At 43.9% G+C, this 14,057-nt stretch overlaps 1 protein-coding gene across 1 annotated transcript; it reads left to right on the forward strand.

Moving 5' to 3' along the window:
- The first annotated feature begins 223 nt into the window (after positions 1 to 223).
- On the forward strand, positions 224 to 13,806 carry Tox4 (TOX high mobility group box family member 4). The gene is made up of 9 exons (NM_173324.2): positions 224 to 285; positions 450 to 518; positions 5,564 to 5,806; positions 6,535 to 6,795; positions 7,418 to 7,648; positions 10,641 to 10,721; positions 10,954 to 11,697; positions 12,019 to 12,182; positions 12,716 to 13,806. The coding sequence occupies exons 1-9, from the start codon at positions 280 to 282 to the stop codon at positions 12,774 to 12,776; spliced, it is 1,860 nt and encodes a 619-aa protein (NP_775446.2). The 5' UTR covers positions 224 to 279; the 3' UTR covers positions 12,777 to 13,806.
- The last annotated feature ends 251 nt before the right edge of the window (positions 13,807 to 14,057 follow it).

A 14,057-nucleotide genomic window follows, 5' to 3' on the forward strand; every position in this document is an offset into this window, starting at 1 on the left:
TCTATTGCTCTCCCCAGAAATCTTCGCCGGATCCCGAATCCAGGACACCGCCTCTAGGGCCGCCCCATGCTCTTCTACATGCCATTATCCCACCAAGCTCCAGGGGGCGACAGCGACCTTCGGGCAGCTCGGCTAGCGACTGGTTGCGTCCCTTGACTCGGTCCAATCACCGGAGAGCGACGCTACTCCTTGAGGAAGTGACGCTCTCGGAACTTAGTGGGGGCGGTGGGAGCGATGCGGACGCGGAGTCGCTGAGACGCTGGTGGTGGTGTTGTGAAGATGGAGGTAGGGGCTAAGTCTGGAGGGTTAATGAGGGTTCGTGGCCGACTGGTGGAAGCAGAAGCGAGAATGCTGAGGAGCGAGGGGGGCTCGGGAGTGCTGGGAGGACTGGAGTCTCAGCACGCCCCTACTCCGCTCACTTATCCCCGCGGCTTTCTTTTGGTTTACAGTTTCCCGGAGGAAATGACAATTACCTGACGATCACTGGGCCCTCGCACCCTTTCCTGTCAGGGGCCGAGGTGAGCAAAAGCTGCTGATGCTGGGGCGCCGGAGGGCCTAGGCAGCGGTTGGGGTGGACGGTGAGGTGAGCGCGGGGGCTGGCGGGAGCTGAAGGGGGACAGTGTCCGAGGCTTCGAGCACCTCTAAGGACTGTGGACGGGGGAAGAACGGAAAGCGGCTGTCATCAGAAAACCAGGATGTTGAAAAAACAGCCTATTTCCTTAAAGAGTTTCTCTGTTCCGAGTAGAAAGAACGAATGGAATTGTTCTTTGGTTGGGGTGAAATAATTAACAGTCTTGGGAGACAGCAAGAAAAAAAATTTTTTTCAGTAAAGAAATCAAGATATAGAAAGTAGTTTATCTAGCAGGGATTAACCTCGGACAGTTGTTAATTCTTGAACTCTATGTTGGTCTCTTTCATTTGAAAGGTCTTCTCTGATCGAAGTGGTTAACCTTAACTGACGTGGCTTCTGTTTGCTTTGCTATGGAAGGACCGAGGGAAAGAGATAGCTGCTAGAGAACATAAAAGGAGTAGAGAGCACTTGTTTCCCAGTTTCCTGTTTCTCTTCACAAACTGATTACTTCCCCCTTTGGATTACAGTTGTCAAATGACCATAATAAGAGGGTTTGTTTGTTTTGTTTTGCTTTTTAAAGATGGTGTAAAGTAGAAAATAATGGTTGTCAGAGGTTCTAAGGCCTTCAACAAGGGTCGCCTAAGACCATGGGAAAACATGCTTACTTTATGATTCATAATAGTAGCAAACTTATGGTTATGAAATAGCAACGACAATAATTTTATGGTTGGGGGTCACCACAGCATGAAGAACTGTGGTAAAGGGTCCATGCAGCATTAGGAACGTTGAGAGCCACTTCTCTAAGATATTCTGAAAAACTTTTGGTTGACAGATTCTCCTACTATAAGCATAATAACACTTATTTGGGCAAGCAGTGTATGAAAGTGTATAAAAGGTGCAGTGTGGGGTTGGGGATTTAGCTCAGTGGTAGAGCGCTTGCCTAGCAAGCACAAGGCCCTGGGTTCGGTCCCCAGCTCTGGGGAAAAAAAAAAAAAAAGGTGCAGTGTATGAAATTTTCCCATTTTTTGAGAACTTGAGCCAGGGTCCTTCTTTTGAGGATTATATACTACCCCCCCCAAAGTGCTGTGAATTCATTTGTATGTTTTTTTGCACCAAAAGTAGTTGTCCATTGCCTTTGTGTAGGTTTATCCTATGGTTGAGAGATGATTGACAGTAAGTAATTGCTAGTTTGCTTTTGGGTTGTTTTTGTTGTTGTTGTTTTTTTTTTTTTTTTTTTTTTTTTTATAAAAGACAGTCTTACATAGCTCTGGCTGTCCTGAAACTCACTATATAGGCCAGGCTGACCTCAAACTCAAAGAAATCCTCCTGCTTCTGCCTTTCCAGTAAAGAATTCTTCCCATTCAAAACAGAACTCTTTTCTGGGATTAAAGGTGTGCTCTCCTGGCTGCTGGTTTATTTTTTCAACTTATTATTATTGAATATTTTCCTAAACAAAGGGATGGCACAAATGAATGGCAAAGTTAGAAAAGAAACTGAGTCTTGCACTTGGTGATTTTATTTCGAGTTCCTTCCAAGAGGTCTTCTATGGTCTAATTTCATTGTTTGGAGTGCTGTAAGTCACACTGTCCTTATTTATAGGAAAGTACATTTTAAAAGTAAATACAAGGCTGGGTGTAGTGTTACACATCCATAATTGTAATCCCAGCATTCGGGAGGCAGAAGCATGTGTGTATCTCTTTAAGTTCCAGAATTACATAGAGAGACCATGTCTCCGAAAAGGGAAAAAAAGTGAACACAGCTTTCCAATTTTTCCTACTAGTCTTGTGTCTGAAGTTGATCAAAGACTAACTCCATGAGTGATGGCACTTTTTTTTTTTTTTTTTACAAGTTGCACAAATCATTTATTTTTATAAAGGCAGAGAAGGGAATAGGAAAGTGAGTGATGGCACTTTTAACATCCAGGGACTAGGGAGAGAAGCACTGGCCTACTGTGTGCTGGACCCTTGATCCAGCACTGGCAGAAAAAGGAAGGATTTTCCAGGCTTGTTCCTGCCCTTTGTTTTGTTTTGTTACGGCTTGTGACGTTTCTGTTGAGAAGAGAGGACATGCAGCTGAGTTTTAAGCTCCATTTCAGTAGCCTCCTTTAGGCCTGGACTCTGTTCTTGTTGCTTACAACTTGTCCACCTACTTGTTTCTGCCTCTCAGTGAATTTTTAAACTTTGTTTTCGTTTTGTTTAGGGGGAATTGTTTCACTTGGCTGACAGCAAACTTGCTGTGTGACTAGGCTGGCCTTCATTTGCCTCTCTTCCTGAGTCCTGGGATTAAAATATATACCGCCATGCCTGGCTTTTAACCTCTATGCTAATGAATGTATGGGTTTTGTGTTTCCAGCCTTATTTTGAGCCATCACAGACAAGTTAAAAAATAGATGATCCTTTTAAAGCAATTCTTTCTGAAGAACAGTCATTTTTCAAGTTTGTTTGGTTTTTGTTTTTATATTATCAGAAAGAAAATGCCCCTATGGAGCATAAAATAATAGAAAAAAATTGGCTGTGTTCCAGTTAAGAACTTATATCAAGGGGCTGGGGATTTAGCTCAGTGGTAGAGCGCTTACCTAGGAAGCGCAAGGCCCTGGGTTCGGTCCCCAGCTCCGAAAAAAAGAAAAAAGAAAAAAAAAAAAAGAACTTATATCAAATACATAATTATAGGGGCTGGGGAGGTTTTATGTGTATGGGTGTTGTGCCTGCATCTATGTCTGTGCACCATGTGCCTGGTGCCCGTGGAGGTCAGAAGAGGGCAAGAGATTCCTCTGGGTCTGCATTTATACACATTGTAAGCCACCATGTGGGTGCTGGGAATCCATTTCTTGGTCTTCTGGAAGAGCAGCAAATGCTCTAAACCACGAAGCTCTAAGAAACTATTCTTTAAAATAATAGATAACTGGGATATAGGTCAGTTTAAGGGTTTTTGCTTAGTAATGGGAAGATTCCGAGTTTGAGCCTCCAGACAAAGGGAGGAGGATAGAGAAGCACCAGGAGGTAGGATGAGGAGAGGGGAGGAATGCTAGTTTTCATGCTTTGTGTGTCTAAGTGTGCATGCAGAGGACAGAAGGCATCTGATCTCCTGGAGTTAGAGTTAAAGATAGTTGTGAGCAGAGCGGGTGCTGAAACTGAGTCTGTGTCCTTTTCTAGAGCAGCAAACGTTCTCAACTGTTGTCATCTCTTCTGCCTTCCTTCAACCAATAATCATCTTTATTTTTATTTTTAATAGCATTTTATTTTATTTACTTACTACATATGTGTTCACATGTCCTGAAGGGGGATGAGGGGTGGAGGGCAGGTGAGCGCACGCGCACGTGCTCTCTCTCTCTCTCTCTCTCTCTCTCTCTCTCTCTCTCTCTCTCTCTCCCCCGCCCCCATCATCTCTCTCCCTCCCTCTCCCATTAAGGACCAGGGATTGAACTCACGTTGGTAGGCATAGTGGCATGCACCTTACCCAGTGAGCTATCTCACTAGCTCCTTGGCATCTTTCTTATAAATGTAATCCTCAAACTGGCTTTTCCCTCAAAGAAGCCCAGAGTCTAGGAACATTTAGACTAAGGGCATTGCCCCTGGAGTGCTAGGACTAAAGGTATGTGCTGCCACACTCAGCTTGGTTTTGTTTTCTTGAGATAGGGTCTTTCACAGGATGGCTTGAAACAAACTATACAGCCCTGTCTGGGTGGAAACTCATGGTCACCTCCCTGGCTCCGTCTCTTGCAGGCTAAAACCAGTGTGCAACATTGTTCAGACCATAGGCTCTATTTTTATAGATAAGGAAAACCTGTTCAAGGTCATGAGCTTGGTGAGCCACAGCTCTTTCTACAAAGCCTCTTGCTTGTTACTTAAAACATTTTATTGCTCCAAATGCTTCTGTTTCCGTTTTTTAGTGCCACAAGGAAACTGTCTAATATATCGTAGTATATTTGCTGTTAGTTCTGGGAATAGTGACCCCATTCAGAATAGGGGTGAAGTTGGGTGTAATGACACGAATTATAATTCCAGCAGTCAAGAAGCTTGTCATTTAAGACAAGGTCTTTAAAAGAACCTGGGTGTCATGGGACATGCTTTTAATCCCAGCACTAGGGAGACAGAGGCTGGAGGATCTCTGTAAATTTGAGGACAGCCTAGTGTACAAAATGAGTCCTGAGATAGCTAAGGCTATCTACAGAGACTTTGTCTCAAAGAACAAAGAGATACAAAGATACAGAGAAACTTTGTCTCAAAAAACAAAAACTAAACATAAATAAATAAGTGAAAGAAAGGAAGGAAGGAAGGAAGGAGCGGGTAGAGAGAGGAGAGAAAAAGAGGGTAGAGTGGAACAAACCCAAAACCTAGAAAGGATTGATTTTATAGTCTGACTTAGGAAGGGACCAGTCTTTAGCCAGGTGCACTAATCTTTCCTCCTTGTTTACCTTTTGGTTTTTTAAACAGGGTCTTACTGTGTTGAGTGAGGCGTGCTGGCCTCACTTCACTCTGTAGCTCATATCCATCCTCTTTTTATTATCATGTACTAAGAATTGTGTTGCTAACACTGAAATAATGGTAAGGTCCTAAGAAACTCTTCAGTGCAAATATTTCAGAGTAGGTAAGTTTTCCATGGCTTTATCTTTTAGGATTTGCTCTAAATGAACCCTAGAACAACAAAGTGATTGGTTGGTGAACAGCGAATTTCTGTGGTCTAAAGTTGTAACCATTGTGAAATAACTGGCGTCTGTTAGCATCGGTAGTGGATATTAAGCATCGTAGACGGTTTCCTTCTTTGTGCTGACTTTACTAGAATAGGAGAAGTAATTTAAGACAAAGCTAGCAAAGGCTGAAGAGAGGAAATAAATGACCATTGTGAATGGTGTTGGATTCTCAGGTGTATGACATGGCCACAGATCTGAAGGTTAAAAAGAGCTTTATTTGTAAACCGTGGTCTACGGAATCTTGTTACAAAGTGATGTATTTCTCCTCTTCCTACTAATTCTTTCCCCATTTTTTCATGCAGACATTCCATACACCAAGCTTGGGCGATGAGGAATTTGAAATCCCACCTATCTCCTTGGACTCTGATCCCTCACTGGCTGTTTCAGATGTGGTTGGCCACTTTGATGACCTGGCAGACCCCTCCTCTTCCCAGGATGGCAGCTTCTCAGCTCAATACGGGGTCCAGACATTGGACATGCCTGTGGGCATGACCCATGGCCTGATGGAGCAGGGCGGGGGGCTCCTGAGTGGGGGCTTGACTATGGTAAGAAGTAACAGAGGGGTAAGCTCACCCAAGCTCATAGGAGTGGTTTAAGGAAGACAAAAGTTAATCCCTATTGCCTGCTAAACATGGGTGGTACCTCTTTCCTAGTGTTATAGCTAAAGACTGAACGACAAAGACTTCATTTTACCTGATTGCGATTTTCTTGAAAAAAATAATTTTAAATTGTAAAATATCCAATGTTGGATATTCTGTAATGAAAATTATTTAAGTTTTAAAAGGGTTTTGTTTTTCGTAATAGCCTTCATATTCTGGAATTCTAATGTGTAAGTGTCGCATTGAGTGATTTATTAAAAAATGGGCTGAACCAAATATAGCAGTTGTAGACTCTAATATAAACTTTTAGGGTATCCAGCAGTTCGTCAGTAGCACGTCTCCATCTTATTGTTTGATAACAGACATCTGTCTCCACTTCAGCTTCTCTGCTGTCATTGCCCATGCATTACAACTTCAAGAACTGTTATTTCAGAAATACAAGTGGGTTTAGCCCCTCACACTCAGAGCTTTCACCATCTGGCTCTTATCTCCCAGTGTTGGAGTTCAGGGCCGGTAACGCCAAGCCTGGCCCCTAACATGTTTTTTATGCAGACAGATTATCTCCTGTTCTGTAGGATTTAAATGATGAGAGTCTACATAAGCCCAGGGATTTATAAGGAGGGGACATTGTATTTTAATACTTAGCGTTTAATTAGTCCTTCTGCTTCTCTCAGGACCTGGACCATTCCATAGGAACTCAGTATAGTGCCAACCCACCTGTTACAATTGATGTACCGATGACAGACATGACATCTGGCTTAATGGGACACAGCCAGTTGACCACTATTGATCAGTCAGAACTGAGTTCTCAACTTGGTTTGAGTTTAGGAGGTGGCACCATCTTGCCACCCGCCCAGTCACCTGAGGATCGTCTTTCAACTACTCCTTCACCTACCAATTCACTTCATGAGGATGGTGTTGATGATTTCCGGAGGGTGAGGCCTTCCCTGCCAAAGTAATTTCTGTTACTCTAGGGAAATGCTTGTCATGCAAAGGCCAGTCATCTGTCCTTGGTTCTGGGTTCCCATCTCAATCACTGTCCTTAGTGAGCCTCAAGTAGGACGTTCAGAACCATGGCTTCCGTTTCTCTTAGATGCCACGGCTGTGTGTGCTCACCCCCACCCCCCGACTGCTGAGCCATCTCCAGCATAGTTTGCTCCTATCAAACCCTTTTTTTTTTTTTTAAGATTTATTTATTTATTATATATAAGTACACTGTAGCTGTCTTCAGATACACCAGAAGAGGGCATCGGATCTCTTTACAGATGGTTGTGAGCCACCATGTGGTTGCTGGGAATTGAACTCATGACCTCTGGAAGAGCAGTCGGGTGCTCTTAACCGTTGAGCCATCTCTCCAGCCCCCCAAACCCTTTTCTTAAAGGTCTCCAGACCCAGTTCTTCCCTTCTGCTGACTTTTTTTTTTTTTTTTTTGGTTCTTTTTTTCGGAGCTGGGGACCGAACCCAGGGCCTTGCGCTTCCTAGGCAAGCGCTCTACCACTGAGCTAAATCCCCAGCCCCTTCTGCTGACTTTTAATTCTCTCCATTTTTCTCCGACAGCAACTTCCTGCCCAGAAGACAGTGGTAGTGGAAACAGGGAAAAAGCAAAAGGCTCCCAAGAAGAGAAAAAAGAAAGACCCTAATGAACCTCAAAAGCCAGTCTCTGCGTATGCACTGTTCTTCCGAGATACTCAGGCAGCCATCAAGGGACAGAACCCAAATGCAACCTTTGGGGAGGTTTCCAAGATTGTGGCTTCCATGTGGGACAGTCTTGGAGAAGAGCAAAAACAGGTGAATTGTGGGTAGTAAACATCTTTAAGTGGACAGAACCTTATTCAGTACTCTGTTCGTGTGGAGACATCATGATCACAGCAACTATTTTTTATTTAATCATTTTATGTATGAGTACTCTATCTGCATGTACACCTGGGAGCCACAAGAGGGCATTGGATCCCATTACAGATGGTTGTGAGCCACCATGTGGTTGCTGGGAATTGAACTCAGGACCTCTGGAAGAGCAGCCAGTGCTCTTAACCTCTGAACCATTTCTCCAGCCCACTTTGGTTTTTTTTTTTAAGATTTATTCATTTATTATATATAAGTATACTGTAGCTGTCTTCAGATACACCAGAAGAGGGCATCAGATCTCTTTACAGATGGTTGTGAGCCACCATGTGGTTGCTGGGAATTGAACTCAGGACCGCTGGAAGAACAGTTAGTGCTCTCAACCACTGAGCTATCCCTTCGGCCCATGAGAAAACTCGTGTAAAAGAAAGCATTTAATTGGGGCTTGCTTATGGTTTCGGAGGTTTAGTCCATTCTCATCATGGAGCATGCAGCATAGAAGTAGCTGAGAGTTCTACATCCTGATCTGCTGTCAGCAGAAACAGGGACAGTGGGCCCAGCTTGGCCTTTAGAACCTCAGTGCCCACTTCCAGTGACATGCTCCCTCCAACAGGCCACACTGCCCAGTCTTACTCAAGCAGTGCAAGTCTCTGGTGGCTAAGTGAGCATTCAAGTGGCGGGGGGGGGGGGGGGGGGGGGGACACGACAATTTTTTTTTAAGATTAATTTATTTTTAAGATTTATGTGTGTACACTGTTGCTATCTTCAGTGGACACTAGAAGAGAGCATGGATCTTATTACAGATGGTTGTGAGCCACCACGTGGTTGCTGGGAATTGAACTCAGGACCTCTGGAAGAGCAGTCAGTGCTCTTAACCATTGAGCCATCTCTCCAGCCCATGAGGGCCATTCTTGATTCAAACTACCACACATCTTTACCTGTCAGAGGGCTCTTTGTTAATGGCATAAACACATTTGTTTTCCATACAGGGTTTCTCTGTATAGCCCTAGCTGTCCTGGAATTCACTCTGTAGAGCAGGCTAGCTTAAAATAGAGGTCCACCTGCCTCTACCTCCTGAGTGCTGGGATTGAAGTTGTAAGTCACCACTGCCTGGCTCACACATTTTATCTTAGAAGATTCAGGAAAAAAAATCATTTTAATTTGGTTATTGTTGTTGTGCTGGATAACAAACCCAAGGCTTTATACATGCTAAGTGTCTGTTCTCTTCCTGAGCTAAATCTCTACCCTAAAAATCCCAACTGTACGTGGGACTGCAAATTGGCACCCACTGTGTAAAGGCATCTGATGATCTTGAACCCAATATTCTTCATGGTGAAAGGGAAGAATTACCTTGTCCTCTAATCTCTACATGCATACCCAAGAGCATACGCATGTACACACAGAATAAGTAACTAATAAAATTTCATTATGAAAATACTGCATCTTTCCAAAGCTGTAAAATAATTCTCCTTTTACTAATGGTGAATTCTGCCAGGTATGGTGATGCATGCTTTTAATCTCAGGAGGCAGAGGCAAGCAGACCTTTTGAGTTTGAACTAGCCTGCTCTACAGAGTAAGTTCCAGGACAGCCACGGCTACACAGAGAAACCCTGTCTCAAAAAGAAGAAAAAAAAAGAGAGAAGGAAGGAAGGAAGGAAGGAAGGAAGGAAAAGATATAAAGAGGGGTTCTGAGGTTCTCTGCCCAGTTAAGGTCATAGAGCTTCTAAATGGTACAGTTGGGCAGCCTTGTCCCCTTAACTTGAAATTCCACATAACATCCAGTAGTGCCTGATTTCTCTTCTGCTCTTCTGTCTTTAACTGTTCAGTTTTTAGGCTAACTTTCCAAAGCCTTGTGTTTTTTCTATTTGTAAAGTTAAGATATTTCTTGGTAAGTTACACGTTGAAACTGTCCCTCAAAGTTTCAGGTATAGTTTCATTAATGGTATTCTCATCAAGTGTAAGCTTGAAAACTGTGTGTGTGTTTTCCCTTGTGTCCTTGTGTGTGTGTGTGTGTGTGTGTGTGTGTGTGTGTGTGTGTGTGTGTGTTCCCTAGATTCAAACAGAATTTTAAAAAAATCAACTGGTAATAGTGGCATATGCATGTAGTCCCAGTTGTACTTGGGAGGGGAGGGCAGGGTCGAATAGCTATTTGGCGTCAACAACACTGAGACACATATACACCATCTCTTTAGCCTTTAGGAAAGAGAAACTGCTGTGGTTCTAGCACTTAGGAGGCAGAGGCAGAGGCAGAGGCAGAGAGAGGATCATGAGTTTCGAGGCTAGCTTGTGGAGTATGTGTGTTGACGGGGGTTGAGGGTATGAATCATCAAGGCATGTAAACTGAAGATAGCTGTAATTATCATTACCCTCTGTGCCTGTATCTTCTGTCAAAGCAAATCCTCAATATCTAAACAGAAGGCTGACTTTGTTTTAAGCAGACGATGGAGTGTGGCTGGCTAGAGCTGGCAGATACTTCCGTCCATCTGTTAGTTGCTGTGTTGTTATTCCTTGTAGCCTTTCGTGTGGCTTTGGGGCGTTTTGTTTTTTAAGACAGGGCTTCTGTGGGATCCTGGCTGTCCTGGAATTGGCTTTGTAGACCAGGCTGGCCTCAAATTCATAGACATCTAACATTCTAATGATCAAACAAGTCACAGAGATAGCCCAGATTCAGTAACAGGGAAAACAGCCTTCAGCTTTGGTGTGAGAAGAGACATACAAGAGGTAAGGACTCTCGCGGTCATCGTCGACAGCTTACACATGTCCTAGGGGAAACGTTCCTGAGTTGGGCAGTGTTGAGCTAAGTAAATTATTGGAAATGGTTTTACACTTTATATGACCATGGAGCTGTTCACCTCCGTGAGAGGTTGAACTGAGTTCCTGATGGACAATACACTTACCAGACTTAGCAGGGGTTCATCTGAAACACTCTTTCCTGTAGGTGTACAAGCGGAAAACTGAAGCTGCCAAGAAAGAGTATCTCAAGGCACTAGCTGCTTATAAAGACAACCAGGAGTGTCAGGTAAGGTTACAATAAATACATGCCTTAAGGCAATTACTTTTTTTCTAATTGTTACAGGTAAATCATTCATACACACACACGCACAATCACTTTTAGTTTATCCATTATTTCCAGTGTTTACTTAAAATATTTTTCCATGATAATTTTTCATGTTGTGATGAGAATGAATGTGCGCTACAGTGGAGAGTAAATTACTTGCTGCCTTTTTGTTTTGATCTTTTTTTTTTTTTAGGCTACTGTGGAAACAGTGGAATTGGATCCTGTGCCACAGTCACAGACTCCTTCACCACCTCCTGTGACTACTGCTGACCCAGCATCTCCAGCACCAGCCTCAACGGAGTCCCCTGCTTTGTCCCCTTGCATTGTAGTTAATTCCACGCTTTCATCTTACGTGGCAAACCAGGCATCTTCTGGGCCTGGAGGTCAGCCCAATATCACCAAATTGATTATTACCAAACAAATGTTGCCTTCTTCTATTACCATGTCTCAAGGAGGAATGGTTACTGTTATCCCAGCCACAGTGGTTACCTCCCGTGGGCTCCAGCTGGGCCAAACAAGTACAGCTACTATTCAGCCAAGCCAGCAGGCCCAGATTGTCACTCGGTCAGTGTTGCAGGCAGCAGCAGCTGCCGCTGCTTCTATGCAACTGCCTCCACCCCGCCTGCAGCCTCCTCCATTGCAACAGATGCCTCAGCCCCCAACTCAACAGCAAGTCACCATTCTCCAGCAACCTCCTCCCCTTCAGGCCATGCAGCAGCCTCCACCTCAGAAAGTTAGAATCAACCTACAGCAGCAGCCGCCTCCTCTGCAGAGCAAGATCGTGCCTCCACCCGCTCTGAAAATGCAGGCTACAGTGCTCCCTCCAACTGTAGAAAGCAGCCCTGAGCAGCCTATGAACAGCAGCCCCGAGGCCCACACAGTAGAGGCAACCTCTCCTGAGACAATCTGTGAAATGATTGCAGATGTAGTTCCTGAGGTAAGTCTTATTTTGGTTTTTCTTTTGTTTGTTTTTAATTTTTTTGTTTGTTTGGTTTTTTTTTAAGATAGGGTCCCATGTGGGCCAGGACATGTGGACTCACTGTGTAGCCAAAGATAGACTTGAACCTGATTCTCCTGCCTCTGCGTGTCAGCTTCACTTTATAAAGTTATTTTAAAACGAAATTCATAAGACTTCATTCTGCTTCCTGGAGCTGTAAGCCTGGTTATAAATGAGAAACTCCTTCTACAAGGGGTGTAGCAGATGTTCTGACGAGGTAGTAGCACTCTAATCCGTTCTTGTCATGCTCCCTGTTCTAAGGTGGAGTCCCCTTCCCAGATGGATGTTGAATTGGTGAGTGGATCCCCTGTGACACTGTCCCCTCAGCCTCGATGTGTGAGGTCTGGTTGCGAGAACCCTCCTGTTATCAGTAAGGACTGGGACAACGAATATTGCAGCAATGAGTGTGTGGTGAAGCACTGCAGGTGAGTCTAACCGTCCTTCTAACTCAAGTTAGGGAAGCTAAACTGGTGGGGAGCATGGTACCCGTGAGTGTGTACTGGGCATGACCTTACTAGGCAGAGCCACTTGATATATGTGGGTGGCTGGCTGGGTGGCTGGGTAGGTGGGTAGGTGGATGGGTGGATATCTGATTAGAGATGCTCCCATCTGCTTAGAGATGAGTATTTAGCTCAACTGACAACTGCTCACCTGGCATGGGTAAGGTCCTGATTTCAGTTACCAGTGTCAAAGAAATTGGTGAGGGATGGTTAAGGGGAAAGCAGCAGAGTAAATGCTAAGTGTAAAGAGTAGTAAGTGAAAACTTTGCCCTTCTACCAAATATATCCCAAGGAAAGTACTATATCCGAGAAACCGCATGTGTGCCCTCTACGAGAAGGACGAACACCACCCACCACATGTACCTTTTAGGCTACCTGATGATGTTATACTTTTGAGAGTAGGGAATGTTTGGATATGGTTTTGTTATAATAAGTTTGTGTATATCTTTCTCTCTTAGGGATGTATTCTTGGCCTGGGTGGCCTCTAGAAATCCAAACTCTGTGGTATTTGTGAAGTAGCCTTCCTCTTCTCCAAGCCTTGAAGATTCATCTGCCGGACATGAGTCCCAAAGCCTGCTTTTGACACATAAGCTGGGCTTCTGGTAGTGCCTGACCTTTACCAATAGTCCTTCATGCCTCCACCTCCCTTTTCTTTCTTCAGCAGAGGCCAGACTATGTCGCAGAGCCAGCAAATTTACTGTAATTTAGAATTGCTTTTTACTCAACTGTAAACAAAATTACCAGCTTATCACAAGCACAGGGAAGGGTGATGGGAGCAGATCATAGGGGTTATTAGAAGAAATGTCAGTAAAATTGTCAGAAGACTTGACTAAATGTTATTGGGAGAGTGCTTAGCTTTGTTCTAGGAGGAAACAGCACTGAGATAATAAAGGCTTAGGATTACAGCTCAGTGGTAAAGTGCATTGGGTTTAAATCCCAAATGAAGGAGAAATGAAAATACTGATTTAAAATAAAATGTGTAATAACCTACTATTATTAATATACACAGTGATTCAAGGATGAAGGCTTATAGACCTGGAGTTATGGCTTAGCACTACAAAGCTCTGAGTTCAGACCCCAGGCAGGAAGATCAGGAGCTCAAGGTCATCCAAAACATGGTGGCCCATGCCTTTAATCCTAGTACTTTGGAGGTGGCTATAGGAAGATTTTTGAGTTAAAGGCCAATCTGAACTTACATAGTAGACTTTGTCTCAAAAAACAGACTGGGTGTGGTGGCGCTCTCCTCTACTCCTAGAACCTGGGAGGCCAGTGGCAGGCTGGATCTCTGAGTTTGAAGTTAGCCAGGGTTACCTAGTGAGGTCCTATCTTTGCCCTCCCTGCCCTCCCTGCCCTCCCTGCCCTTGACAGAAACAAATTCTGCTTCTGTCTCAGTCTTAGCACATTGAACTAGAGGGGAAAGATATCATCCAGAACTCTCTCTCTATAAGTATTTCTTTACCTGACTTGGTTACCAGTTTTGCATGTAAGAAGCAGAACTCTATAACCCTAATAAGAGGTTTACAAAGTAAAGAATCTGTGTTTGATGAAACATCTTTTAAATGTGCATTCATTTACAATACTGCATAGGCCGCTCTTTTAGTTGAAGGTATTCTTTCTTAGAAAGAAGCTGCCGACTAACAAACCAGCAAAAGTAGGACATCATATGCATGGTGGAATTCAAACTAACCCTGCTTATGGCACTAACTGCTGAGCGCTGTGAACCTGTGTAGTCTGGTGTACAACAGTTAACATGCTAATGCTGCTCCATATACCTAGTTTGAACACTCAAAGCTAATGAAT

This window comes from Rattus norvegicus, chromosome 15 (assembly GCF_021556685.1).
Source record: "Rattus norvegicus strain SHRSP/BbbUtx chromosome 15, alternate assembly SHRSP_T2T, whole genome shotgun sequence".
Taxonomy (NCBI): domain Eukaryota; kingdom Metazoa; phylum Chordata; class Mammalia; order Rodentia; family Muridae; genus Rattus; species Rattus norvegicus.